This window comes from Homalodisca vitripennis, chromosome 5 (genome assembly GCF_021130785.1).
Source record: "Homalodisca vitripennis isolate AUS2020 chromosome 5, UT_GWSS_2.1, whole genome shotgun sequence".
NCBI lineage: Eukaryota > Metazoa > Arthropoda > Insecta > Hemiptera > Cicadellidae > Homalodisca > Homalodisca vitripennis.
The window spans coordinates 80,107,792-80,134,811 of record NC_060211.1 but is presented as its reverse complement, the minus strand read 5'-3'; the positions used below and the strand labels follow the sequence as shown (position 1 = coordinate 80,134,811).

Genomic DNA, 27,020 nt, shown 5'->3' with positions numbered 1-27,020 from the left:
AAATAAACAGTCCAGTCACCCTTTCATTAATCTTTATTGAGTTCTTCCAGTGTTTGTGTTTTAATAGCACAAAGTGGTATAAATTGTATTTACTATGTCTTGGAAAGGTCTAGAATGTAAATTAAATAATAGCTGTAGAACTCATTTTGTCTATAAGAACAATTTCTTATAAAAAATTGTTCGTAATTAAGTGACAAATGAATCATAACAAATTATAATTTTTTTATTTATACAATTTTAAATTAATGTTATGAATAAATTTCACATACTTGTTTCAAATTTAACAATATATTTAAATATTTGACAGACTTTGCATATTTACTGAATTAATGTGTTACATATTACAAATTATATGTTATTAATAATGTACACTTTTGTTTAATAATAGCCAGTTTTTCACATTACTAAAAATTCCGTTCCACATCTTCGTCATCCGATAATACATTTATTTCTCTGTAATAATGAATTCAGTCTTCATTCAGTTTTTAAGTCAGTAAATTTTTTACTCTCTCTGCAATATAATTTACTAGAATATATTTCACTTTATTGGACAAATAATTTGTTGAGTTAAATTCATATATTTTTAGTTTGTGGCTCACATTTTTGTAATCAGGAATTGAAATGAAATGAAAAACAGACATCGTTTACTGACTTTGGAAACACTTTAATATATATTTATATGTACATACATAACATTTAGGTACACTCATTAATACAAATTACAAATTTAATGCATACATTTAAGCATGTACCTATCTTATTAATATATTATAACAAACACATAATTTTCTGTTTTCATATGATGTACGTTTAAGTATAATAATCTGTGTAGGTGTTGTTTTAACCCTAATAACATGTAAATATTGAATCATTGATTGATCAATTAAATCCGTAATGAACACTCGTAGGGCAGTACCTCATTAGCGAGGTTTTCCTTTGAGAAAATACTAATGCTTTGCTCCCATGTACTTTAAAAAATTATAAGTTGCTAATATCGTAAATATTCTTTTACATTTCATATAGCAATCCTAAACAATGATATGATTGCTAATAAAAATGAATTGCAAAAAAAGTACCTACATCTAAACACAATATTCTTATACTTATGTTCTTAATATTAACTGTGAAACAAAAATACATTTCAAAAAAATATCACAAATACAACAATTACTACTTTTAATAATTTTTAAATAACATTTCAAAATACATTTAAAACTATATAAACAAGAATAAAGTAACTATTTACATGGGACGGAGTTCTGAAAAGGTTTACTGAAAATAATAGCATTGGTTAACGTAAAAAAGCAAAAGAAAACATTTCATTTATATATATTTACAATTTTGTTCAACACTTAATTTAATTACACATTACAGTATTTTGTAACTATAAAATTCAGTAATGTCCGACACGTTTCACTGTTTAATATATTTTTCCAACTGACTATTGTATGTTTAATGAAAGTAAGTTTGAAAAAACATTCATAACTGTTCTGTAAGGATTTTCCTGAAGTATACTTTTATACTAGATTTTTTGACTAGTTTTTCACATAGTAACAATATCCCTGGATTGCAACAATTATTGTTTATGTATGTTCAGATGTAATATATAACAATATTGTCTCTTGAAACAGTTCAGACGATCCTGCAAGGGTCATGTGCTGGATAACATAAAACATTTGGAAGTAAACACAAACATACAAATATATATATATATATATAACTTATATATAGAGCCTTGATATACTAAAATATAATACAAATAAAAAAATAAAAGTACCATTTACCATCACAATAATAATTATATTTACAAATTTCTACAATAAAAAATAATACTATACTTAGATGTCAATACAAAACGTTTTGAATAAAATTATGATGACAGAAGGTATGCAAAATGTAATGTAGCATTCATATTATTGTTCATATTCAGCATTTTTGGTTTAGGTAACTGCTACTGATAAATAGTAATAAAAAATATACTGCTACAGAATTAAAGAAATCATCTACAATATAGTAATTGATAATGAGTATTACTTACTGCACTAGCTGCCATAATTCATTAAATTGAAAAAAAAATTAAGATGGAGCACTAAGTTCTCAAACATTATTATATATTTTTACAAGATATTTTACCATAATTATAGCTGCCGTTGTTAAAATAAATAAAATATACTGAAATTTAAATGTTTAAGAGAAGAGTATATTAACTGTATTGTAGTTGATATTGAATGTTTCCAATCTTTGGTATACCTAGAGAAAAATGAATAAAGATATTTGAATTCATCATGTAATATATTATGTTCATTTAACAATATTGTGTAGCTGCTACTAAATAATACTTACCCTAATATAGCTGCAATTTTGTGAAGAAATAATACCTTAAAAATAAAAAAATGAGGGTTTACATGTTTCTGTACAAACACATTACAAAGACAAGAAAACTTATTGATAGTTACAGTACAACCTTTGGTTTCAGAATGTGGTGTTCTCAGCACTCATAGCCGTATCTAGTGTTCTAGCCTTCCGTATTTCTAGTTACGGCACTCGGCAGATCAGACAGCAGCAAAGTGTCTACTGACGAGAAGAGCGGACAAGAGAGGTATGAGACCCAGCAGGGTAGCGGAGAGAGAGTCCGCAGCGTTGCAGGCTTCATGGGAACACGTGCTGCAGTACTCCACCGGGGCGTATGCAGGAGAGCGGAAGGTGTTCTCAGAGCATGGTCCTACGCCGAAATCATCACTATCCCAATTACAGCCGCGAACTGTGATCAGCTCATTGTTCACTGTGACAGAACAGAACTTAATATCAACCCTAATGCTATTGTACACAACGCAGTTATGGTGGGAAGGGTTGATTAAATGTGAATGTTGAATTTAGCTCCAGTTCACCTTTCTCTTACGTCTGCAATAGCATCAGATTTCAGATGCTGCACGTAAGAGGAAGGTGAACTGGAGCTAAACTCAACATTCGCACCTAATATTAACATTTGGTTCTGTACGTCCAAAATGAACCAGATTGTTTTTTAAATTTATTTTTCCCAAAAAGTAGATGAGAAAAATACACACTTTAAGCTCTAAAATAGAACTTACATTAGAATTGTCCCTGGTAATTTGACCCCAAATGCCCATTTAGAAGTAAAAAAATAACTTTCTTATATAAAAAATGTAGTGGTTAAATAGTGGTGTCAGTCAGGAAGTTACACATGTGCTTTGTAATGTTGAAATTCACTTTACTCAGTGAGAGCTTTGTCCCTACACCCCAATTTCTTTACAAGACTTAAGATTAAAAATTTGTCAGCTTGCTCTGTTTTACTATTAATTTATATTTTGTATGGGAGAGCGTATTGGAATACATTATTTTGATGTTTATTAAAATAAAAGGTAAATTCATCCAATTAGAAAATAGATCCCTTTATTTACAGTTTTTAATGCAACATTTTTTAAGCTGAGGCGTCTACTAATTATAATTGTAAAGGACAGTTATTTTGATTAAAACCTCTAAAGTTTGATATTATATCTTATTGTGTTAAAATAACATTTGAATCGGTTGAAACATGTTTAATTTTAGAGATTGCTAAGAGAAAAATGTTGATCTTTCCATAAAGAAAATATATTTTTTGATGTAGAGTTCTGACACATAACTTTTTTAGTTGAGAAATAACAACTCTAATGTGTGTGCTCATGTACAAAAACTTTATGCATGTTAAGATTGTTTAATTTTGTATTTCTGGATCAACGTTTTATAGAACTTTTCTTACATGATTGTCTGGAAGGACTTTTTAGGCTCTAATTAAAAGGTATCCTTAAAAGTGCTATAGATTTTCAATAAATATCAGCAACTTTACAAATAATTCTAAATTTAACATTTTTAGTATACAAACAATAAATGTTACATAGTTAATCTCAATAACAACTATTCAAAATCCAAATATTTGTGAATTGGTGAAAACAATAAAATAGATATTGGCATAAACAATATTTGAGACCTATGTTTAACATCAGATCTTAAAATCAACCCAATTAATAACAAAATTAAAATCAAAAATTAGTTGAGAATTTACTTCAAAAATATCATTAACCTAGAAAGAAACATCTTACCAAAATTTATAACCACATAGAATACAAAACGGATTGGACCACCTTATTTTTACTAGATACTACCTCTTTAAATACTTTATACAGTAACACCATTGGAATGACTGAAAAGTTCAAACAATTCCACTAATGCTTCAGTAAGGACATTTGTTCTCATTACCGTACTAGTCTAAGACAAATGTAAATTATTGCTCCCTTATACGGGATGAAATGGCAAATGTCAGTGGAATCATTTGGCTATTCATAGGCTTGTCCACAAGTGTAAACAGGTTTGATCAATAAAGGTGTTTTATCATTATAAATAAACTTTTAGGGAGCAGTATAAAATTTTTCATAGGGGTATAGATATGTAGAAAGTATGTAAGTGTCCTGTACAGTCATGTTGATATATAATAAAATAGTATTAGAGAGTGTGGAAGTAAATTCACTGGTACTCGAGAACAACACCGTGAAACATAAGTGATTTAAGAAGCACTAAGGATAAATTTCAAGATAACAATCGGTTAGGGATTTTAGAAATCCTATTACCCACCAATTTATTTTGTTTGGATGTTCCAAAAATATTGTTTCTCAGAATTCAGATTTTTGATAAAATTTTTCTATTTTAAATTTATATTTAGTTACAAAATTGTAAGGATATTTTTCTTACTGATCAAAATTCCTTTGAAAGACCTATTACCCTCATTCCTTGTTGGTTATTAATACTGTCACTATCTTGTTGAGCAAACAATTTCATCTTTCAGCTGCAGTAGTCGTAACTACAGAGGGCAGAGACTAATACCTATTCTTTACCCTCCAATGTCTGTGCGAAATCCTGCCATGAATAGTGATTAGCTATCTATGCTGAGTTTCTTATTCGCTTCCAAATACCTTAATTTCCTTAGAAATACATTCCATGACCCTTGTGATTTCGTGTTTGGTATTTTATAATTTACAGCTGCAAGAAAATGTCGTTACTTTTTAAATGTGTTAAATTCGCATTACTATGTATTGTCTCTTGTATTAGGAGCACAAATTAAACTTCATGATCCACCAATCACAGTTTACTGTAGTAGTTGATGTAATAAAAATCTTATATCTGCATTTATTCATACAATTATTCAGCATATTAATTTTTAAGATGTATTACATACTTATAATCTTAGATAGTTGGCAATCTTGGCAAAACAATTGTGGCTATACTTAGTATAACAATTTATTTGGCATTATAAGTTGTTCTCTATGCAAAATATTAAAGCTAAGAGAAGCGAACATGTACTCAACACAATTAAATTAATTTACTGTACAAACCATCTATAGAACCAATTAATTTATGAATGACATAACGCGTAAGTTTATCATTGTAATGAAAGATTCTTACACAAATAATCATTGCAATTTACGAAACATTAAAAGAATTTAATCTTAGTCATAGGATTAGTAGTAGAAAGTGCACATTTAATTGGAAATAGTGAATTAGCTGTTATGCGAGTTTGAATCATTCAAGTCCGAGATGCAAAGACAGCGATGAATCAGTGGTGTTGAATGAGCCAATGTATAGAACACCCACACAGACTTGACCTTTAGCTGGAGGCATTAACATTGACTGACCTCACTGTGGCAAGCCATTCACTCGCTCTTGGTGACAATATATGTGCCATGATTATTTAATCTGATTGGTACACAATAGCTTATACATTTTATATTACAAACTAGACAAATCAAATTGTACAAATAGTTGTCTACTTTTAAGTAAAACATTTCAGTTCATATATATTTTTAGTTTTAATAAAAAAAAAACTCAACTGCTTTAGTAATATCTAGGTATTTCCAGAAAGACACCACAATTAGCTAAACTTTTAAAACTGAGTTTTCATCTGCGGGATTCTATTTGGGTTTTATCTCAAAAATGAGACATTCTGCGATATACTATTTTTGTTCCTACTGTCTCAGATGTCGACTGCACCCATTGAGTTAGCTGCTTAGGATTGCATTCCCTATGTGTAGGATGCAATAACAATATTTTTGCCATGTATTTATTAGGTTATTCTAAGTGTCCTAATCATCTACAATTCATTGTTACAAATTCTACTCCTGCATTTTGTGGAAAATCTCACCTCTTCTCCTGGTCTTCTGGCAGACAGCGATGGACTGCAACATAGGAGACAGTGTCTTGTCCTTGTCACAGTCCCACAATGCCATGTGTGTCATGTTGAAAGGGTCACCGCATCGACGGTCCACATCAGAAGAGCACACCCAGCATTTGATCCCTTGTCCTGCAATCCACAAAACGTGTTACAATTAGTTAATGTACTTCAATTAGCTGTGGATATTTACCCAGAAGAATTAATATTTACCCACCATTTAACTGAGACACTATAAATAAAAAGTGTATATTTCAAAACGAAAATTAATGAAATATGAGTGTCATTACACCATTTTATAGCATTAAAACTAACTGAAATAAACTGGTGCTTAGCATAACATGCTACCAGGTGAGACGTACATCTCACCTTTAACGTGACTTCAGTTATTTTTTTATCATCTAAGTTTGTGCAGTATCGATAGTGAGGTATTGTTATGTCTACAATCCCACATTCTGGAATGGGAGCCAAGGTACTGTGAGACTCTTACGATAAACGTACCGGACGTAATAATGAAAGGTTTAATGTCGTGCAGTATGGATAGTGAAGTATTGTTGTGTCAACAATACTACATTCTGGAATGGGAGCAAGATCCGCGAGACTCTTACGATAAACGAACCGAACATAATAATGAAAGGGTTTATGTTGTGCAGTATAGATAGTGAAGTATTGTTATGTCAACAATCCTACATTCTGGAATGGGAGCCAAGATCCGCGAGACTCTTACGATAAACGAACCGAACATAATAATGAAAGGGTTTATGTTGTGCAGTATAGATAGTGAAGTATTGTTATGTCAACAATCCTACATTCTGGAATGGGAGCCAAGATCCGCGAGACTCTTACGATAAACGAACCGAACATAATAATGAAAGGGTTTATGTTGTGCAGTATAGATAGTGAAGTATTGTTGTGTCAACAATACTACATTCTGGAATGGGAGCAAGATCCGCGAGACTCTTACGATAAACGAACCGAACATAATAATGAAAGGGTTTATGTTGTGCAGTATAGATAGTGAAGTATTGTTATGTCAACAATCCTACATTCTGGAATGGGAGCCAAGATCCGCGAGACTCTTACGATAAACGAACCGGACATAATAATGAAAGGGTTATTGTTGTGCATATGAAAAACAATGATCTTATTTATTTATTACTATTCCAACGGTTTAACCAATATAACAAGAAGTTTTGCTTGTGGAATATAATAGCTTGCCGATATAATGATCTTGCCAATGAACCTAACGAACGTGACAGTGAAAGGGTTACTGACCACCCAACACATCCAGACACTCTTTTTAGTTTTTCACATGACCTAGAACTATGTAACATTTCTCACACTTAAGTGCTAGTCATGTCAAGGAGATGTTATCTAGGTCAATGATGAGGGATTGGCTGTGGGCGGTGAGATGATGTATGGGATTACAAGACATCACTTGGGTCATCTACAGCAGTTACATTGTTACAAACTAATCACTTGATAACTCCGTGATCTCTTCCCCTAGCTTCTCACCATCCAAGTAGCAAAGCGATAGGCGTTGGCGTTTCGTATCGATACAGTTGTCTGCTCCAAAGTGAGCCTTCGGTGTCAAATTCTGACGATCTTATGTTTTGTGGAATTGTCTAAGATAGATGAGTACTTACCTAATCGCTGAAATCTATAAAAGCGTTAAAATATTTGTACTCACTATAAATTTAAACAAATTGTAAGTAATAGAAAATGTTTACACAGAACATGCGATTACATTCGAAATACCCTGTTAATTAATATTTCACAACTTTAAAGACCAGTGGATCGTAGCCCGGAGGGATTATCAAAATAAGAATAGGCCTATATTCATCCCAGGGACCCTGGGAATGTCCATGTAAAATTTCAGCGCAATTCTTTGAATAGTTTATGCATGAAAGTAAAAGAAACAAACTTACTTTCACATTTATAATAATATTAGGATTAGGATTAGGATTGGTAGCATGAGGATTGACAAATCCTTTAGATTCTCGTCTCCTTATTCCGTTATGTAAACGTTTGAGTGACCACAATTTGGCCAACAAAAACGTGGGGAGCATGGTTGGTGATTAGTCATGCATCACTGGCCCATTTATTATGCCCCAAGTCTTTTGTTTTGATTTATAAATACTTCATAGTTCATATATTAAAACCACTATTACATAATTTTTAGTATAAAAAATGGGGTTATGAATGTGTTTTTGAATATAAGAAAAATTATTTTAATCTTTTTGTAAAATGCGCTTACAATTAAACAATTATCATTATTTTGTTATAAATATTTATGTATTTTTATGAACGTATAGTAGCAATTTTCTAGTTAAGTACAACCAGACGGATCCTTCAACAACTCATTGATTTCATCTTGACACCTAATCTTTTCCACAGCGGGAGTGAAGGTCACGTTGGCGAAACAAGCGCCCAAGGCGGAGATGACAGACAAACAGAGGGAAAGGAAGTGATGTAACATCAGAGAAGAACGATAAACGACACACCAATGAGCTCTCAACGCTAGAGTGGACATATCGATGAAGAACTAACGACACGTAAAATTTTCCACTGCCGTATTTACATTATGGTCATGGAATAAACTATCGTTTCTGGAATAGATTGATGTAATGGTTATATTGAGACTCTCCGTCACGCCAGCGAGCATGCAGAAAACGTTCAAGGTGACATGACTACCTAGGCAAGCCTCTGGTCTGACGTGCTGTGCGGACATGCCAGGCTGTGACCTTGCGTGTACTCATCATGCCAACCGATTATAGGGTACACAACTGGGTACGTTGCAATGTTGTCTGTCTGGTTCGTGTCATAGTGGTTGTCATTCCCGCGTCCTCTTCAAACATTTGTACCTTAATCTTATATTTCAAATCAGGTCTTGTTGTAGTGAACGATCACATGGCGAGGAATTTCATCATCTGCAAACGCAGAGTTCTTGAACATTTAGAACTCGTATTTCGGCTGCCTATAGGAATCATGACACGAGTTCCTAGAGTTATATAAATATATAGGCTAAATTATATTGTTAGTAATTACAAATATTGCTGTAAATAAAAGTAATAAATTCTAAAATCTTAAAATTCTACTAGATTTTTTGAAACCTGAGCTTTCAGTTACTTATACGAAATTACGATCAACGAAGTACGTTCCTTAAGTCCAGTATTCCAATTAAAATATCGTTTGTTGAGAAAGTTTTTAAAGTTGCTTGCCACCCACGTTTCACACATGTTTTGAATGATGAACAATTTTTTAAAAGTCAGAAGTTAATTTGTATAACTTACAAAATGTTTACAATACTTTAGTTAGTCTAAACCACAATAAAAGGTAAATAGTTACGAAATAGTTTATTCTCATCGAAATTTATCACGATTTAAGAACTTAACAATGCTTTGAGTATTTTCTTTAAATTAACATTTAAAAACTACGTTTTATATGTCACTAATTTTGTAAAAACCTTACAAATGACTTACTTCGAAGAGGAGGTTGAATAAAACAATAAAACGTTCCGTTGTGTTATTACAAATACCATGTAAAATAACCCAATATTTTCTAAAACCACTAAGTGCTAAGTGTATTGTTGTATAGTATGTTATAACTCTGTGACTGTGCTTATCACATTATTCGTTTTAATTTCAGGGGAGTCTAAATTGAAATAAATTATTTTTTTTTCAATTTTGGGTTTTTTTATTGAATATTACAGTTTGAAATTTCCTCTTTCCAATGATATATAACACTTTGTAATACATAAATCATAAAGCCATGAAAAAAAATCAATAAAATAAGGCCTGCAACTCAGTTTTAGTAAAAAAGCTCCTTGGTCGTGCAACTGTATCAATCTGAATCCCTACCTTATGGACCTGATGTAGTAATTAGAAAACTAGAATGCGTAGGTCATGTACAGAAGCGTATGGGGACTCGCCTACGCACTCTAAAAGATAAATGTAAAAAAGAAAAATTGTCAGATGGGAAACCTTTGTCTGGGAAAACCCGACTAACGACTGCTGCGGTTCAAAAGCTTCAGACGTTTTATGGATTATCAATTAGGAGGAACACCCATAGTGTAGTTGAGATGAAGAAAGCTGTTTGGGCAACATATTTTCATGTCCAATCTACAAATGAAACGCCAACACAGCAATTGTATCCGAATGATGAAGTGACGTAAATATAAAAAAGCAGAACTCGAAAATAAATCCTATGACCATGGCAAACATTTCTATCTCCCTGAAGCCATTATGTTGAAATTAAAACCAATTTTCAAGAGCCTGTCTGATCCAGAGTTATTAGCAAAGTGCCTCAAAGGGAAGTCCCAGAACCCAAATAAGTCACTAAACAACCTCATATGGTCTCGTATTTCTAAAAGGACTTTTGTACGATTGCAAACCTTGACATTTGGCGCACATGATGCTGTGCTATCATTTAATCAAGGGTTTTCCAGCAAGTGTAAAATATTAGAGGGGTTAGGGTTGGAAGTAGGATCTAACATGCTTGCCGTTATGAAGAAGATGGACTTGGACCGACTCCGAATAGCAGAAAAGGCCATGACTGACCTTGAAAAAAATCCGACAAAGCAGGACATAAGGGAAAAGAAGACTGGAAGACATTTACCAGGAGTCAGAAGACTCAGAGAACCCATCTTATGGTGTAGGATTACACTAAAGGTAATATAACTTATATTTTGGTGTTAATTTTTATATTTTTGCAGTTTTCCGCAAAATAGCATTTTTGTACATTTGATGTGATATATCTCAAGAACGGTTATAGGTAGGATAGCCAAATGTTTACTGTAGCTGCATTACTATAAACACTAGTTCCTCCTAAAGTTTCAAAATATTCCAATTATAAATAAAAATTTAGCAAATGGAAAAATATAAAATATAATTTACAAAAATCATATTTTTAAAAAAAAATTACCAATTTTTTTATTTTTTACCAATAATAACAATAATTTACGCGGAACTAACTAAAGAGCTCTTCGTTCAAACAAACAAAAATGTAGGTTTCTAGGTTACTTACTTCCAGAGATATGTAACATAAAGTTAACATTATCGTTAAATGGAATTTAGACTCCCCTTCAGGTAATTACATAGAAGGGTGTTGGGTGAGTTAAAATGGGTGAGCACTGTGGTTACAAACATCCCTCTAATAATTGATTACTCTTCTACCGCAACCATTATGTATTATTTGTTTCCATTTCATAAGCAATAACAAACTATTTGTACTATTCTGCACATCTGTTAAAAGTTTATGGAGACTTTTAGAAAGTGAAAAAATAGTATATCCCCAACAAGTTGATTTCAGCCATGAATGTACCTGTACAATTTACCTGCAATTTGTACTTGGAGGAATCTTAAATTACCGTGTTAGAAGAATTCTAAGTACAGCAGTAACAGACCATCAGTGCTTGTTTCTTATTTGTAGTAGTACATTGCCACTCAAACTTATAGATTTAATATTTTTTCATACGTTATTTTGTTAAAACTTTAGTATTGCTATTTTTACTGCTTTTGATTACAACGTTAACTTACTAAGGAGTAGTTGGGAATAAGTAGTTTCATTACTTTAAACGCTGAAAGTACTAATAACGGGGTATAAATTTTTTTGCATTTTAATAATTTTTATTAAATTATGAAGGCACAACGAAATATCTAAAAGTGTTCTTTTCTTCAAATTACAGCTACCAAAATCAATGTTGTTGTCCCCTTTTGAGAAGACACGTTTTTCAAAATTACTTATAACTCGATCTATCGTGTAGACGTGACACCAATAAATTAGTAATTATAAAAAGACGACGACCTTTCCGGCCCTAATGCAGGAGCATTTCAATCGCAAGGTTATTTAGTGGAACACAACGGTCTAAATAAAAGGCAATCATTCTTATTTGCACGTAAAGTATGTGTTAGACTCGGTTTTTACTCGGACGGAAAATGGCGGGAAAGAGTTTACAACACTAAACAAGAGTGTTGCGTCAAACTCCCACAGGATAACCGAGACGAGAGGACGGGACAGGGATAAAATCGATCTTGGACGGTGAGGAAACAACGGATAAGCCGGTGACGAAGTCGGGGCATCGGCCTCGACTCTTGGTCACACTTTCTCGTGGCACTAGATTGTCGACGACCCGTGTACAACCTGTGACGACTTACTGCTAGAGGGTGGCTAAACAGTGGCGTACAGTTCGGTGTGAGAATTGCGTCAACTATTGTGTCAAACAATTACAGTGTAACAGTTCTTCAGGGAGACGAAGTCAGGTGTGTAGGAAGCCCACTTATGTTTATGGAAGCACTAGACCTTCTTTCAAAGCGTTTAGTTACCATGAGGCTCACCAAATGTTAAGAAATATTAAATCTATAAGTTTGAGTGGCGTTGGTATTATAAATGGCTTAGTGTAGCGGGTACAGCGAGTATCGCAAGATAACCGGAAAAGCAACGTCGAGCGTGGCTGTTGCTTGGATGGATGATCGCTGAGCGATCCTGCCCTTGCAAGCAGCCCGCCTGCCCGGCCATTGGTGGTGGTTCGGAAGTCACCTTTAAGCCGTTGGTCCCCTGGTTAAGTTTTAGATAGGGCTTCTTAGCCCTAACCGCCTGGTAAAATAAGATCTTTACTTTACTTTACTTTAGGATCAGCTAGTGGATTAACTCCTTGTGTATTAGACCATCCTTAGAATTTTATTTAATTTATAGTTATGCAATAATGGTTTTAAACACTTGGTAAGTTTTTAAATTAATATTAATTTTGTTTTAATTTGGTACACTACATTACAAGTTTACTAGCGGGAAACTACATTAAAATTTATTATGTTGATTTATGTATTTAGATATATTAAGAAAATTATTTACGAGCAATAAAAATGAGTTATCTTTGATAAGGGGCTAGTCAAAAACATGCAACGCTTGACGCACACTTTGCTGGTTCAACTTTTATGTTGCTTTAATGCTATATAGAAATTGTTTTATTTCCACATACGTTACATTATACACTCCTGGACAAAACACAGTAGCTACTATTTCCAATAAAATAATTTTGTATGATGTGTTATTCATTTTTATCCAACAGAATAACAAATATATAAGGTAAAAAGAAAACTCAAAAGTAGTCTTTTTATACATTTTATCACTCACTGCTTTATTAGTTAAACATGAAACGGAGAAAGAACAGGCTGTAATATTGACTGAAACATTTGATCCAAGCAACATTCCATTAGCACAAATATAACTTAGGTTTCTGGTTAGTGACGGGTGTTTCCCCCCTTGCCTGGATGACTACCTGGGCTCTCCTAGGAATTCCTTCTATGAGGTGTTGGATGACTTCAATAGACATCCTCTCCCACTCCTCTTTCACAGCTCGTTCCAGCTCCACAAGGTTATTTGGAGGTGGATTTCTGTCTGGCATGACTCTTTAAAGTGTCCCACACATGTTCTATTGGGTTAAGGTCCAGACGTCTTAGAGGCCACTCCAAAAGTCTAATACCAACCTCCCTTCAGTAACCGCATACTGCTGCCGCACTGTGCGGACGGACGTTATCGTGCATGAGCACAAATTGAGGGCCAACGAAGGGAGCAAAAGGAATCACATAGTCTTGTAGTCTTATACAGTTCGATAGTACAATGTTGTAATTTTGAACCGTTTATTTTAATAATGTGTTGGAGTTTATTTAAGAAATTTAACATTCTCGAGCAGTTGTTTGAGACAGCATTAATCTATTCATAATAAAAGAATGCGCCCCAATTATTCATCCAGCTCTTACCCACTCAGTAAATAAGTTTCTTCAAACTGGAGTTTTTGCTGACAAGCTGAAACTTTCTTCTATTATTCCAGTATTCAAAAAAGGTGATCCTCAAACCGTTCAAAACTATCGACACAGCTATTTCCCCTACGCTTTTTAAAGCCTTTGTTTGAAGGTTATTTTTGACGATTTTAAAGCATTTGAAAAAGCTGCCTAACATAAATGGCTTATCATATATTTTTAAAAGCAATTCTCTGTTTCATGTTTTCAGTTCGGATTTCGTAGAAATAAAAACATACAATTTGTCTTGTACACTCTTTCTTAATAAGGTCACTTCTGCTTTGTACAGTCATAAGAGTGCTGTTAGTGATTCTTTGACTTATCCAACAAGGCTTTTGATTGTGTAAACCACTCTCTCTTTTATCTAAACATATCATCCATCATTTTATGGTGAACACGGAAAAGTATATAAATGGCGCTGTTCTTATCTTTAAAACGTCATCATTGGATTTTAAGTCACTCTATAAATATCTGTACGGTCAAAATGAAGTAGGGATATATTTTTGGACCACTTTTATTTTTCATCTACATTAATGAACTCCCTAAATGTTTTTCAAATAGTGCTATCTTTTAGTACGCAGATGATACCACCAATTTCATTAAGAATTCAATTAGTCTTCAACTGCTACTGAATCTTGAAACAGACATTTCATCTTTAAAAAGAATGTTTTCTGATAATGGTCTGCTTCTTAGTAAAAATAAGATATTTGCTAAAAACTTTCACTCTAATTATCAGATAAGAGTAAGAGTTGACGATTCCTATCTTCAACCACCGCTTCAAAAGGAAAGATCCTTAGCATCCACATAGAAAACAACGTGGGGAGCTCACCAGATCAGCCTTTCAAACACCTTAAAATACCTTAAAACAGCCTACTTTGAAATTTTATTCTTACATTGTTAAAAGTTTTAGATTTAGACGTAGTTATCATGGTCATTTTCTGCGGTTCTTCACATCACAGTCTCATAGTTTTTAAAATGCACAAAAGGATTATAATTACCATTGCAAATGTTTATAATAGATCATCCTACAAATTACTATATTCAACCTACAATATTCTTCTATTACACAAAGGTATTTGTTTTGTCTGCCCCCCTTATTATTGTTGTTAATTATTCAATATTTTTCTTATTGTGTCTTTATTTATAATAATTTGTTAAATTATATGTCACTGTTTGTATTTGTATACAGAAAAAGAAGGAAATGATGTTTATTAATTGTTTGATTTTAAAGTTTTTAAAACATTGGTATTTTAATTATTTTTTTGGCAACAAGACCTGTTTACAGACCTGTTTTACAATAATTGTAAATATTATATAACAATGTATTTTACTTGAGACAATGCATTTGTTGTTGTTTTTTATACTCTAGAAAAATGTCCGATTGGCAATTAAATATAACAACTTGTACAACTGTCATAATTTAAAAGGCCTCACAAAAATAAGAGTATTAAATATTGGTTTCTAGTGTTTAAATGTAATAAGTTAACTGTAGCCAATATAAGCTCCATCTTCAACATTTCAACTGTCATAATGCTTATAATGTTATGGAATTTTACATTGTTTCATAGATTTTTAAGTTAATCTAGGTTAATGACGAATCCACTTGTTACGACAGCTCTGATATATACACTCCTGGACAAAATTAACTCAGCACCTAAAATTATGCGCATCGTTCCCACACCAGTACTAAAATAACTCTTCACATCTATTTCAGTGCCACTTTCCTAAACATTCATTTAACAAAGAATAAGTTTGGGTCAGTTTAACAACTTCGTAATGCCCTATATTATCTTATCAGGAACACAGTCAATTTGGGAATTTAGAGACATGCTCATACATTATGTTGTGCTGAATCTACCTCATTGCTTACATCTGTCAGAACGATTTTGTTGTTTTAGAGCCTACATTTACATTAATTTTCTTGTGTTGAGAGTTTAGCCAAAACCATGCCCTTGAAATGTATTGCTTTTAATTCTGGAAAATGGAAATTTGTTGAAGTAAAGGGTTCCAGCGCGGGATACTTCCCTCTCTGAGAGTGAAAGGCGGTGTGCTGGAGTGCGGATGTTACCATCATGTTTGGTAGGGAATCTAATTTTCTCCAACAGTATGAAGATATTGAGATTTTTTCAGAGTAAAAAGAACTGTTCTATGTACGTCAAGAAAGTAAATGTTAAAATTCCACGTAAACGTAAGACTCCTTTACAAGAACTTACAGATGGTCCATTAATTAACCGAATTGCTCTTTTTTGTTCAATTAAGACTGGATGCATGGGGTGATCCTACCCAAACTTCAATTCCGTAAGACACAACGGAGGAAAAGTAACCATAATAAACCATTGGCAATGCATCCGAATATAAAAGAGCGTATAACTTTCTGAGAGCAAAACTGATTCGGCTTAGTTTGTTGCAAAGCTGGGCAAATGTGAGACGACTATGTTAAGTTATTATCGACTATTAACCTCAAGAATTTCATTAAGGAGCTCTCAGTGTTACCAAAGTCTTTTAGTGATATTATCATTGGCTTTTTATTCCAAGTCAAAATTTGAATAAAAGAAGTGTTATTCGTATGAAGCTCATACCTGATGCTGCTGGTTACGAGACAGACCTGGGCTTTTATATTTTTGCAGCAAGAGTGGTCGGTAATTCGCCTACCCATCTAATATATGAGAATTTGGTAAATTAAAATGAGAAGTTGGAATTGTGGACACCAGCGTTATTCCCACAATACTTTTATATCCTAATCCAATATATTTACAGTTTATGTTGCTGCCAATGTAAACATTTAGTTATAATGTCTTAATAGCGAAGCATTTTCTAAACGTACTTTAGAAAAGATATAAATGATACGAAATGAACTACAATTTTCATAGAAAAGTTATTGCATTCATACCTTCCAATGTAATAAGACAAAAACTCTAACCAGAGTGCATTCCAATTGTCGATTGTTAGACAAAACGGGACAACGCTTTCTCCCTACATTACCGTGTGCGATGAATGGAAAACAACTTCCGTTTTTCTACGGTTAATATTCATTTCGTGAAGAGAAATCACCGTACGTGTTATTATTTTGTTGGTTGTAACTGTGCGTATTATTTTGTTTTAGAAATAAGTCGGTGATTTGTTCTCTGTGGCTACGGGAGGACCTGTTGGTGCCCCCTCCCCTCCAATCACGATGTAATTAATGTACAACAGGTGAGTTTCAATTAGTCTAACCCTAACAATTATTACAGTATGCCCAATTTTATTGTTATGTATTATATATCACTATCTAGAATTCGCATATATTTTTTCTGTTTATATTAAAATAAATTCTTATAATAACCAATTAATTATCAATTATTCTTTCTCCTAAAAAGTTCAATGTCATTCACAATAAATTCGATATTAATACTTGTAATAACTCGAGCCAACGCACAAGCCGCTTGCCCATGTCGGCTTACTTCCAAATAATGTTTGTACTTAAGAAATATTAATTGTGCTTTCCTTTGGCTAGTGCGTATTATTTCGATGTTTTTTTATATTTTCAGTGTTATCAAGAAATTTGATAGATATAATTTGAAGATTATTATTTAAGACATTTTAAGATAAATAATTAATATGCATCCAAACGTCCTTTAGTTTTCAATGTTTTATAGGTTATTCAGAAAAAATCTCATAATTTGTTGTGTTTCATTGTTTAATTATTATTAATATTTTTTATATTCAACAGATATACATTTCATAAAATCATAAAAAGCGTTAAGCTGCGTACTAATTCTATTTTTAAATGACACAACGCTACAATAAAAATATGTGGCGTAAAAGTGTATGAGGTTTAAGATTGTTCTTATGGGGGAAACACTCATTTTACTGCAGCCGGGTTTTTAAATTCAGTTACCAATGTCAGATTTCATTCATCCAACGTCCAACGGTGATATGGACACATTTGTAAGGTTCGATGTGTTGGAATGAGTTGTACAATATCAGGTGACAATAACAACAATTCCAATCCAACAAACCCTATTGAAACCATCCTGAAAATGCGACATCCAAGTGGCTGTGTTACAGGACAACACCACCAGCCTTGAAAAAATCCCGGTGTTGGAGGGATAGTAATATTGGAATGGAGTATATCACCCTCTTATTCAATTGTCAAAGAAATCTTAACACATAAATATTGTGCGTGCAATGTTATGTGTTTGACGTAGGTCCTACAACTTATTTTAACGAGTTCATCGCCATAGAATTATTTATTTTTCATTTTTTATACATGTTTGTCTTAAGATTTATCTATACCCGAAGAAAAAGATTACATTTCAATCCTTGAAACGTAGTGTATATTTATGTAATATATAACGGTGGCAAATATCGAAATCTTGTTATCCTCTCACATTATGCACCGCGAATAATAAACTTTAAACAAACACTGTGTTATGGAATTCAGAAAATGCATTGTCGTTGTGCAAAAGTGTTGAATTTTGTGTTTGTATTGTGCGGTTTGTTTGTTGGCATCAACTTTGATTGCCAACCTTACAATTACATTCAACCGATTCACACACGTGCCCGGATACAGCGGCGGTTGTTGAGGTCTCGCTTCACAGGTCTTCAAGGGCAGACTATATTTATAATTCTGTGTGAACACAATCTTCATGCTTGTATGAAGATTGTGTTCATGGAATAAATAGACTTCGTGAAACATTAATTTTGGTTCTTAAGCTAGTTTTAAATTTTAGACTGGTGAACGATTAGGAGCTTGAGTTTTGAATTTGAGTTATCTCTAGTAGACACAAATATATTCCAAACACAAAAATAATTTAAAATAATATTTTCTTTGTTTGGTTATGCTCTGTTCTAAGGTTCGGGTTTAAAAATTTAAAGGATAGTCACTAAGTTTGTAAAAACATGATATACAAGTTATTTTGTTTTATACCAATATATTATGCGGAATATAGTCTAATAATTGACTGAACACTTAGAAGTCCTTTTATATTTATTTATGTTAAAGAATACACCATTTTGGCATTCCCATCGTCTAAAAATATGAAATTATTTATATGTCCGAAAGTCGCATATTGTACACGAACACAATAAACCCGCTTGAACCAGTTAGCCTGTATAAACCACTAACTGAATATATGTACAGATCATTCATTCCTGCACTTGGCCCTATGTAATGGACTCCTCCAATACTGTGATACCCTTTACCCCATTTCTGGAAACTTACTCGTATAAATGTGTTAAATATATGTAATGAAGAGGTATGTGGATATTGGATGAGTAAAAACAAAAGAAACAGACTTAACATCTGTTTTCTTCATGTATAATCATTAATCCTGTTATTATTTAAAATTATCTATTTATCAGTAATGAACTTTGCAAAGCATTTACATAATTTTGTTTTACTACCATATCAACGTTATTGTAATGTATATGTAATGTTGATAAGAGTAAAAGAAAAGTAGATAATTTCAAATATCTGTAATAAAGAGGGAGGGCTAAATATATTTTATTTTTATTATTTCAACGGCATAACCATTTTAACAAGTAAGTTTCAATTTTATCTAGATGCATAATAATAATTAAATAATATTGTATGTGTAACAAAAAAAAAAAAAAAAAAACAAAAAACAAAACCATGACGTTTCGAGATCTGACATCTGTCTTCTTCAGGTATAATCAGTAATATTCCGCAATGTAGATACCTAAAGTGGGGAGATACTGAGTGTAAGACACAGTAAGCAATAGAAGAAAAAGAAAATTAGATTACCTGATCTGACAACCAGGGCGAGTAAAAAGAGTGCGGGAAGAGCAAAGGCTTGGACACTGACCATGGTGCAGACACTGACACAGCGAGCGGCACTACTGACTGACTCACAGACTGGAGGCTGGACCTGGTGATCTCGGTAGGGAGTGGGAGGGGGGGGAGTCCTGGTACCTCTGCTGTTGTAATTGATAGTAACAGTGATCTTGACCTTCCTCATGCAACTCCTCATTACCGCTGGGATATCATGATTAGGTGTTGACATCAAGTGTCCGAAAACTACAAAAAAAGCTGGCCTTCAAGTGGGAAAAAAGGGAGAAATTTGACTCGTCAATTCTTTTTGTTTCTTAAAACTGGTAAACTTCTATTCTAGAAGTATGTGCCTCTATCAATGTTATGATCATATATTCTTCTTAACTTTAAATACACCCAAAATATTAATTGAGGGCCCATAAATTATGGACAAAGTGGTTTCATCACTTCAATTTTAGAACCGGTTCAATGTATTTATTTAGTTGTAAATTGTGCGCAGAAAATACCTGTACAGTTATAGATTGCACTACTGCTCGCAATAGAAGCATCGCCTTAAACCTCCGATTTGATTATTTAAACGTTTACAATTGTTTTTGAATTTTACAGATTATTAGGTATTTTTGTCAAATGAAATTGGCCTTTCGTGCCACTAAATATTAAAGTACCTAATTTTTGTATATTCCAAAGTTCATCTGAACAATATTGATGTAAGCGGTTGTAAATTATATCGATGGTTCTGCTTAATGGAATGGAAGTACTCCTACAAGCTCATAACTTTTTCGTAATTAAAAACGGAAAAGCTCAGTTTTTTCGTAGTAGTACCAACATTTGTGTAGATACCTACTTTAGTATTATTCAGAGGCCACTATTTTTTGAAAAGATTTTCTTACCGGGAACTTAAAAATACTATAGCCTATTATTACAAATAACAGACGAAGTAGATAATAACAAAGTATCGTCGTGTACTACATGTGTCATAACGTTTTGGATTTTTAAATACTACATGGGCTCATAAGAGCTCTTTTAGGATTTCAGAGAGTATACTTTGATTTTTAATAAATAATTTTTATATACCAAATGAATCAAAATTGTGCTGACCAGAATAACAGTATATTTTGTAAGAATTCGTGCCACTTAACCATCAATTTTCAATTTTATGCCCTACGTGAGCGAGTAGGCTGTTACTGAACTTTTTGGAAAAGTATTGGGTTTTCTCTCTAGAACTGATTGCATAACATACTATCGTAATAACTGTAATCTAACTGAAACAGTTATTACAGTTAATTATTAAAATCTTGAAATAATCTTTCGGAAAACTTTAAGTTGTTTTATGAAAAAAATATTGCATTACTACACGTACATTATTGGTAAAATAAAAATCTAAAGAATAATATGCAAAATTATGCAATTTAATTTGTGCCTTGCTTGGGGCTTCAACCGTGTTTTTTAGATTGTGATAGATTTTTTAGCTGTAGTATTTTCTATACTTTATTATGTTTAGATATTTAGATTTATTGTTTTGTGTAGGTTTGGAAATACCTTCTATACATATTTTATTTTAATGATTATTCAAAAGTTGTTATTTCTCTAATAACATCTTAATTAATGAAACTCTGCCTCAATTTCTAATCACTTGGCGTCTCAAAATCAGTAGGGGTTTTTAATTAAATTAAACAGTGTTACTAATTATTAAATTGGTTTTATTTTTCCTAGAGTATAATAACTAGATAAAATTCACCGGTGAATATATTTAATTATGGATATTGCTGTCATTTTATAATCAGCTTTTTAAATATTGTTATGTGAGGTATACGGTCACGACATATCAGAATGGAAGCATATTCATCTTTTAATTGCTAAAATCTCCCAATGTTGGCCAGTATTACGTGTTTACATGTCTTATTAGTAAATATTTGATTTTAAAAGAGAATATAACTTGCATCTACATAGGTATCGGTGTGGCAAATAGTGATCTAATTTTTGTAAATTAAATTTGAAATATCGATTATTTTTATTATGACTTTACTCTATATAAAAGTTTAACAAGACCGCAATGATGAATAATATTCTTAATAAAGGATGGATTTTTAAAATGGGCCATTTTGATCTTGGACGAGTACCTTGGTTTTTGAAACATATAAAAATATGTACATAGGAGTTTTTAAAACAGCCATAAGTTTTCAGTAGATGGTCAACTTTGTTCTTTTTATAGAATGCCCTGTATTTTATTTATTTTTTACCGGAAAAGTCATTCTGATTGATATCACTTTTTTGATATTTTTCTTAATATGAGAACTCAAAGTGTTGAGACTCCTTATGGAGTGTAACATAGAGACAACGCGTTACACTATTAGGCGTCCATAGAATCCTTTAAACTGTCCTTATAACATTTTAGGCCTGAATCTCTGCAGACGTTTAGTTAATTGTAATGTGTTTTGCTCTGCGTAAATCAGTAGAAAGAAGAGTCATCTGTGGCATTTAATCATTTGTCAAGTCTAACAGAAAAGTAATTGCTAATGAAGAACAAAATATTGTGCGCTATACTTAGATCAACACTGTTTCCATATTAAGTCCCTGCTACAAACGTTGGCATAAAACCACATTACATTAGCAAACTTATATAAAACCCAATCGGATAAGTTAGAACAAACTGCAGAGATGCATTCATAATTTTTTGCATAACATTTTATCCTTCTTCGAGATTTTTGGAATATATATATATATATATTATATATATATATATATATATATATATATATAAAATATATAATCTCTTAGAGCAGTTTCAAAAGAAAACTACAATTGTTTAATGTACAATATTTCGTTGTATTACAACTTTCTCAAGTACACTTGTAAAACATACACAGAATAAAATAAAATAAACTAACAAAAGAAGCTAAATCTAAAATACATATAGGACTTTCTGGAATATATATATATATATATATATATATATATATATATATATATATATATATATATATATATTCCAAAAAGTCCTATACGTATTTGGTCTTAGATATCTGAATTTACAATAAAATTTGCACATAATCCACGTGCGTGGGCATGCAAGGGCACATACACCACAAAACCATGAAAACTAGTAGGTTAAAACTGCATACCTTAGTGCCTTAGTATCTTGAAACATTCCAAACAACATCAAAGGAGACAACAATAACGCCGAGCCATTCTTACGCCGGTTGACCTGTCGAACTGTGTGTCCGATACCACAATAAAAAGGACTTGTTTTTATCATTCCTTTTATCCTCTTACTCACATTTGTTCCTTGTGTCTAGGAGTCATGGCTTACGTGTCGGAAGTGAACACAACCTGAGTCATGATTGGTGCCAGTTATATTGGAAGAGTTAGCATCAACTAGGGTCGTTATTTTTCCTCTTTCATATTACTCATGTTGGTCGTGTTCTAACACATACACTACAATTAAAGCACGAGTTCCACTTCGACCGTTCATCAACACATAAATGAAACGGTATTGTGAGTCCGAGTTTCCTCTTCCATCGTTTTTCTGAGCTTATACCATAATACGAGCTAATTCTGCAAAATTAGTTTCGAAAATCAGCGAAAGTATTTAGCCTAATATTTTAGAACAAATTATTTCCGATCTTAGCTCAGCCAAACAGGTACCAATCAAATGACTGCTAATACAATGATAAACATTAAATAAATTTAGAAATGCGTATTAGCCATTACACTTTATAGTTTTAATTTAATAACGAGGTCACCATTATGTTCATTGTCCTCCGAAAGAGACCTAAAAATAATTTAGCCATTGCTTCCATCTTCCTAAAATAGATTATTCTTAATTTTATACACATATGAATATGATTGGCTTTGAATGTTTATATGTATTTATCCATCTAAAGCTATTAACCAAACAACTCTTGTGTCTAGTCACTAATGGATGGCATTAACACGTTGGACATCTCTTCTACGAATTTATGGAGCTTCAAAATGAAAGTCTTAACCAGAGTTTACATTTTAAATGCAAAGGAACAAGTGAACACAATGGATGTGTAGTTAAACCCAAGTAGTGAGCAGGGGTGTCTCCAAGTGACAATTAAGAGTGATCATATGTTCTGAACCTTACTAATCATAGAGGACTTTCAGACAGAATTCAGTGTTATTTATACGTCAACAGGTTTTGTTTCGTGATATTACAAATTTTGGGCGTAATTATTTTCCAAGTTGGAAGGAGTCTCTATTCAAAATTTACCGCCTCCATTATAACAGATGCCTTAAAAGGTGTAAAAAAAGACCAAGGTTTTTGAGGTTATGTAAGGTTTTAGTTAAAATTAGTATTTTAATCGTACAAATTCAAAACTTAAAAAGACAATCCAATAAAAATAGTAATGACACTAGTGAAAATAAATGTATAATGCTCAGGCATGTAAGCAGTGTTAATACAATAATTTAATGTGGCATTTGCAAAGATTTTACTACTGTTTTTATGTAGTAGATTTTACAAGGAGAACGCAGTGTGTATTTTTGACATTTTAAAACTCTCTCGTAAAGCTATATCTCGGCGATACCATAAACCATTAAGGTCGGCTGAGCGCTCTAGGACTTTGATTTCTCCAAAGGTGATGCAATCGATTTTGTGTTTGGAAAGGGCTACGCAATTAACATGAGAGCAATTTCCAGTTACTTTTTGCAGCGCTTATAATACATAAATAAATTAATGTAACAATAGCTAATTTTCTTTTATACCGAATAGCACATGGTTTTTAATCGACCCGTACCATACACAACTTGATTCCTAACATCTTGAAAGATAATAATTACAGTTTGTGTCAAAATACCTGTTCTATCTATTTTAAAATAACTATTAAAAGTAATGGCCTGTCTTTTCAAAACCTCGGATTCGAATGCAAAACTCTTCAGAGATGACGTACATTTTGACTACGGCTGAATTTCTAGTAATATACAAATGTATCAATTGTGTCTAGAGACATTTAAACATTAAGGCCGGGTGTATCTATGCCTTGTAATATAAAAATCCAGATCCTTATGAATTACAAAGAAATTTCATCCATCTGGTAGCCACACAGCAAGAAGTCTTGTATTTTAGGGCTTAAATATGTTTGCTACCCTTATCATACTCATACAAATCATTTAGTTTATGCAACCAATGTGTTTAACTGCTAATATCTAATCATCTATTAATTGTAATACTTTATAATTAATAGGATAATTAACTTTGCCCTAGTGAACTCGAAGAATAATCACAAGGCATCGTAAACAATGCTGTGAGGAAACGGCTCCTGTAGTAGGAAAACCGCTCCAACCACATCCTACATTTACCAGTGATTTACTATCAGTAAATGGATTACCCATCCTTCCAGGATGATTCAGATCATCACAAGTGGTATGATGGCAACCTGACTCAGTTCTATGAGTTTGGTTTCATATTCTAATCTTCTTCCTTGTAAAATGTGTAACAAAGATTAAGGGGAAAATGTTTCAATAGCTATTGTATACCAGTATACCAGAGATTTAAAAAAAAATCAATGCATCTACAAATCCAAATACTATTTTATTTGGCTTGCAAAAAGATGGCTATTAATCGTTGGAATGTTTTTGTAGAAATTGATTGAAATAAAATATAGCATATAGTTTAAACATTGGTGTGCCTTTTCTCGGAGAAAGATGTTACCTTCGTATAATAGTGAGATAGATTTATTGAAAGACCTACAAATCCATGAAATATGAAAAATTTCAAAATCAATGATTTATATCAATTACATTTTTGTGAACGACGACAAGGTGAATCAGCTATTTGTTTATTATGACCCTGCTTAGTACAAATCCTGACAAATCAATGTAAAGTTGATTGTTAATTAAATCTTTATTTCACCTAGTTTTAATCAGACTTAATGGTATTCCCGGAGAGCAACCATTCATGTAAAATAATGGAAAATAAATATGCTAGTTAGTATCTTTCTTCACAATACAGTAAATGGGTTACAAATTTGCATGCAAGGTATTGGACTGAATAATGAAGAGGACATTTAGAAGAACGTCTGTAGACAATTTATTGTGTGATGATACCCGTGTAAACACTCCCAGAGCTTTTAGTACATGTTTACTAAACTCCTACACCATTCATGAACGACCCGTACTCAGAGCAGGGTTTTTGGACTATTTTACAGGGGCTCGGGCCCTCAGGGGCCCGCCACAAACAAACTTTCCCGCTCGTAAAGTTTGTTTGATACGTGTTAATACATAGGATACATTAAACAGAAATTAATGTTAAAAAAATTATCGTCAAATGCTGGATAACAGAATGGAACAAGGAAAATCCAATCATTTTTAATTTTTATTAATTTAATATTATTTACTAAGGGATACTGTTTTACTTTTAACTTTCATCTGTTCCATCATTAAAAGACTTTACACCCTTACAAGGAAAATGTGAGCTGAATAGAAGCTCACAGGTTAACCTGTGAGCTTGTTAACAAAGCTAATAGAATAGTTAATAGAAGTAGAAGCTGAATGTTAACCTTCATTGTAGCGTATGAGTAAAGTTGTGGGTATCCAACCGAAGGTCGCGGATTCGATTGTTGGGGAGTAAATAAACAGTTGCAAACACGTTTGGACATTTTTGGTGTAACTTATTAAAATGCCATTACTGTTGAAAGAAACCTCGAATAAGGTGGTGGGTGGGGGTGGAGAGTCGGTTTTATGGTCCAGGCAGTTTTCAGATTAAATGCTCTATCTAACCCGGACTCTATCCGACGCGTTAGACCGTGCTCTCCTATCGTTGCAAGGATGAAATCCCAAGATGACCTCAAACCCAAGGCGGCAGTGTTGGACGCGAGACACGTAACTGTGCATCGGACCACGTAACGACAGAGGCTTGTTGTTGAGGTGGAAGCAGTCAAAGCACACGTCCTGCTGCCTTAAGGCACGTCACCCAGCGGTCCGTGGAAAATAGACCATTGTTGGGGTTTTGTGATACTTAACCGGTTTACAGTGTACAAGACTAGGTCGCTGTTCTGGTCAGACACCGGGTCATCGACCCTTTGTATAGAGCATACCTTACCATGACCTAAATACAATAAAATAATAATTACTCAAAAATATACTGAGGTACGAGAACGATCTCAATAAAGTAAAATTCAAAATCACTTCAAGAATTTAAAATTGTTTTTGGTTAAGACTGTACAACTTTTAGAGGCCACATTACTTTTCAACCGCAAAAGGTTTCCAGATA

General features: G+C 32.8%; 1 protein-coding gene across 1 annotated transcript; it reads right to left on the bottom strand.

Annotated features, from left to right (window-relative positions):
• Positions 1–640: 640 nt before the first annotated feature.
• LOC124362421 lies at positions 641–20,021 on the bottom strand. Its single transcript, XM_046816901.1, has 3 exons — positions 19,760–20,021; positions 6,191–6,349; positions 641–2,782 (listed from the first exon to the last, which is right to left on the bottom strand). The coding sequence occupies exons 1-3, from the start codon at positions 20,016–20,018 to the stop codon at positions 2,553–2,555; spliced, it is 648 nt and encodes a 215-aa protein (XP_046672857.1). The 5' UTR covers positions 20,019–20,021; the 3' UTR covers positions 641–2,552.
• Between the last annotated feature and the right edge of the window lie 6,999 nt (positions 20,022–27,020).

Excerpts from the sequence above, each read along its gene's own strand:
- LOC124362421 (XM_046816901.1), bottom strand. The coding sequence starts at position 20,018 with ATGTCAACACCTAATCATGATATCCCAGCGGTAATGAGGAGTTGCATG. Across the intron at positions 6,350-19,759 it reads CGCCCTGGTTGTCAGATCAG|GACAAGGGATCAAATGCTGG; the intron begins GTAATCTAATTT and ends TGTGGATTGCAG. Across the intron at positions 2,783-6,190 it reads CCAGAAGACCAGGAGAAGAG|TGAACAATGAGCTGATCACA; the intron begins GTGAGATTTTCC and ends GTTCTGTCACAG.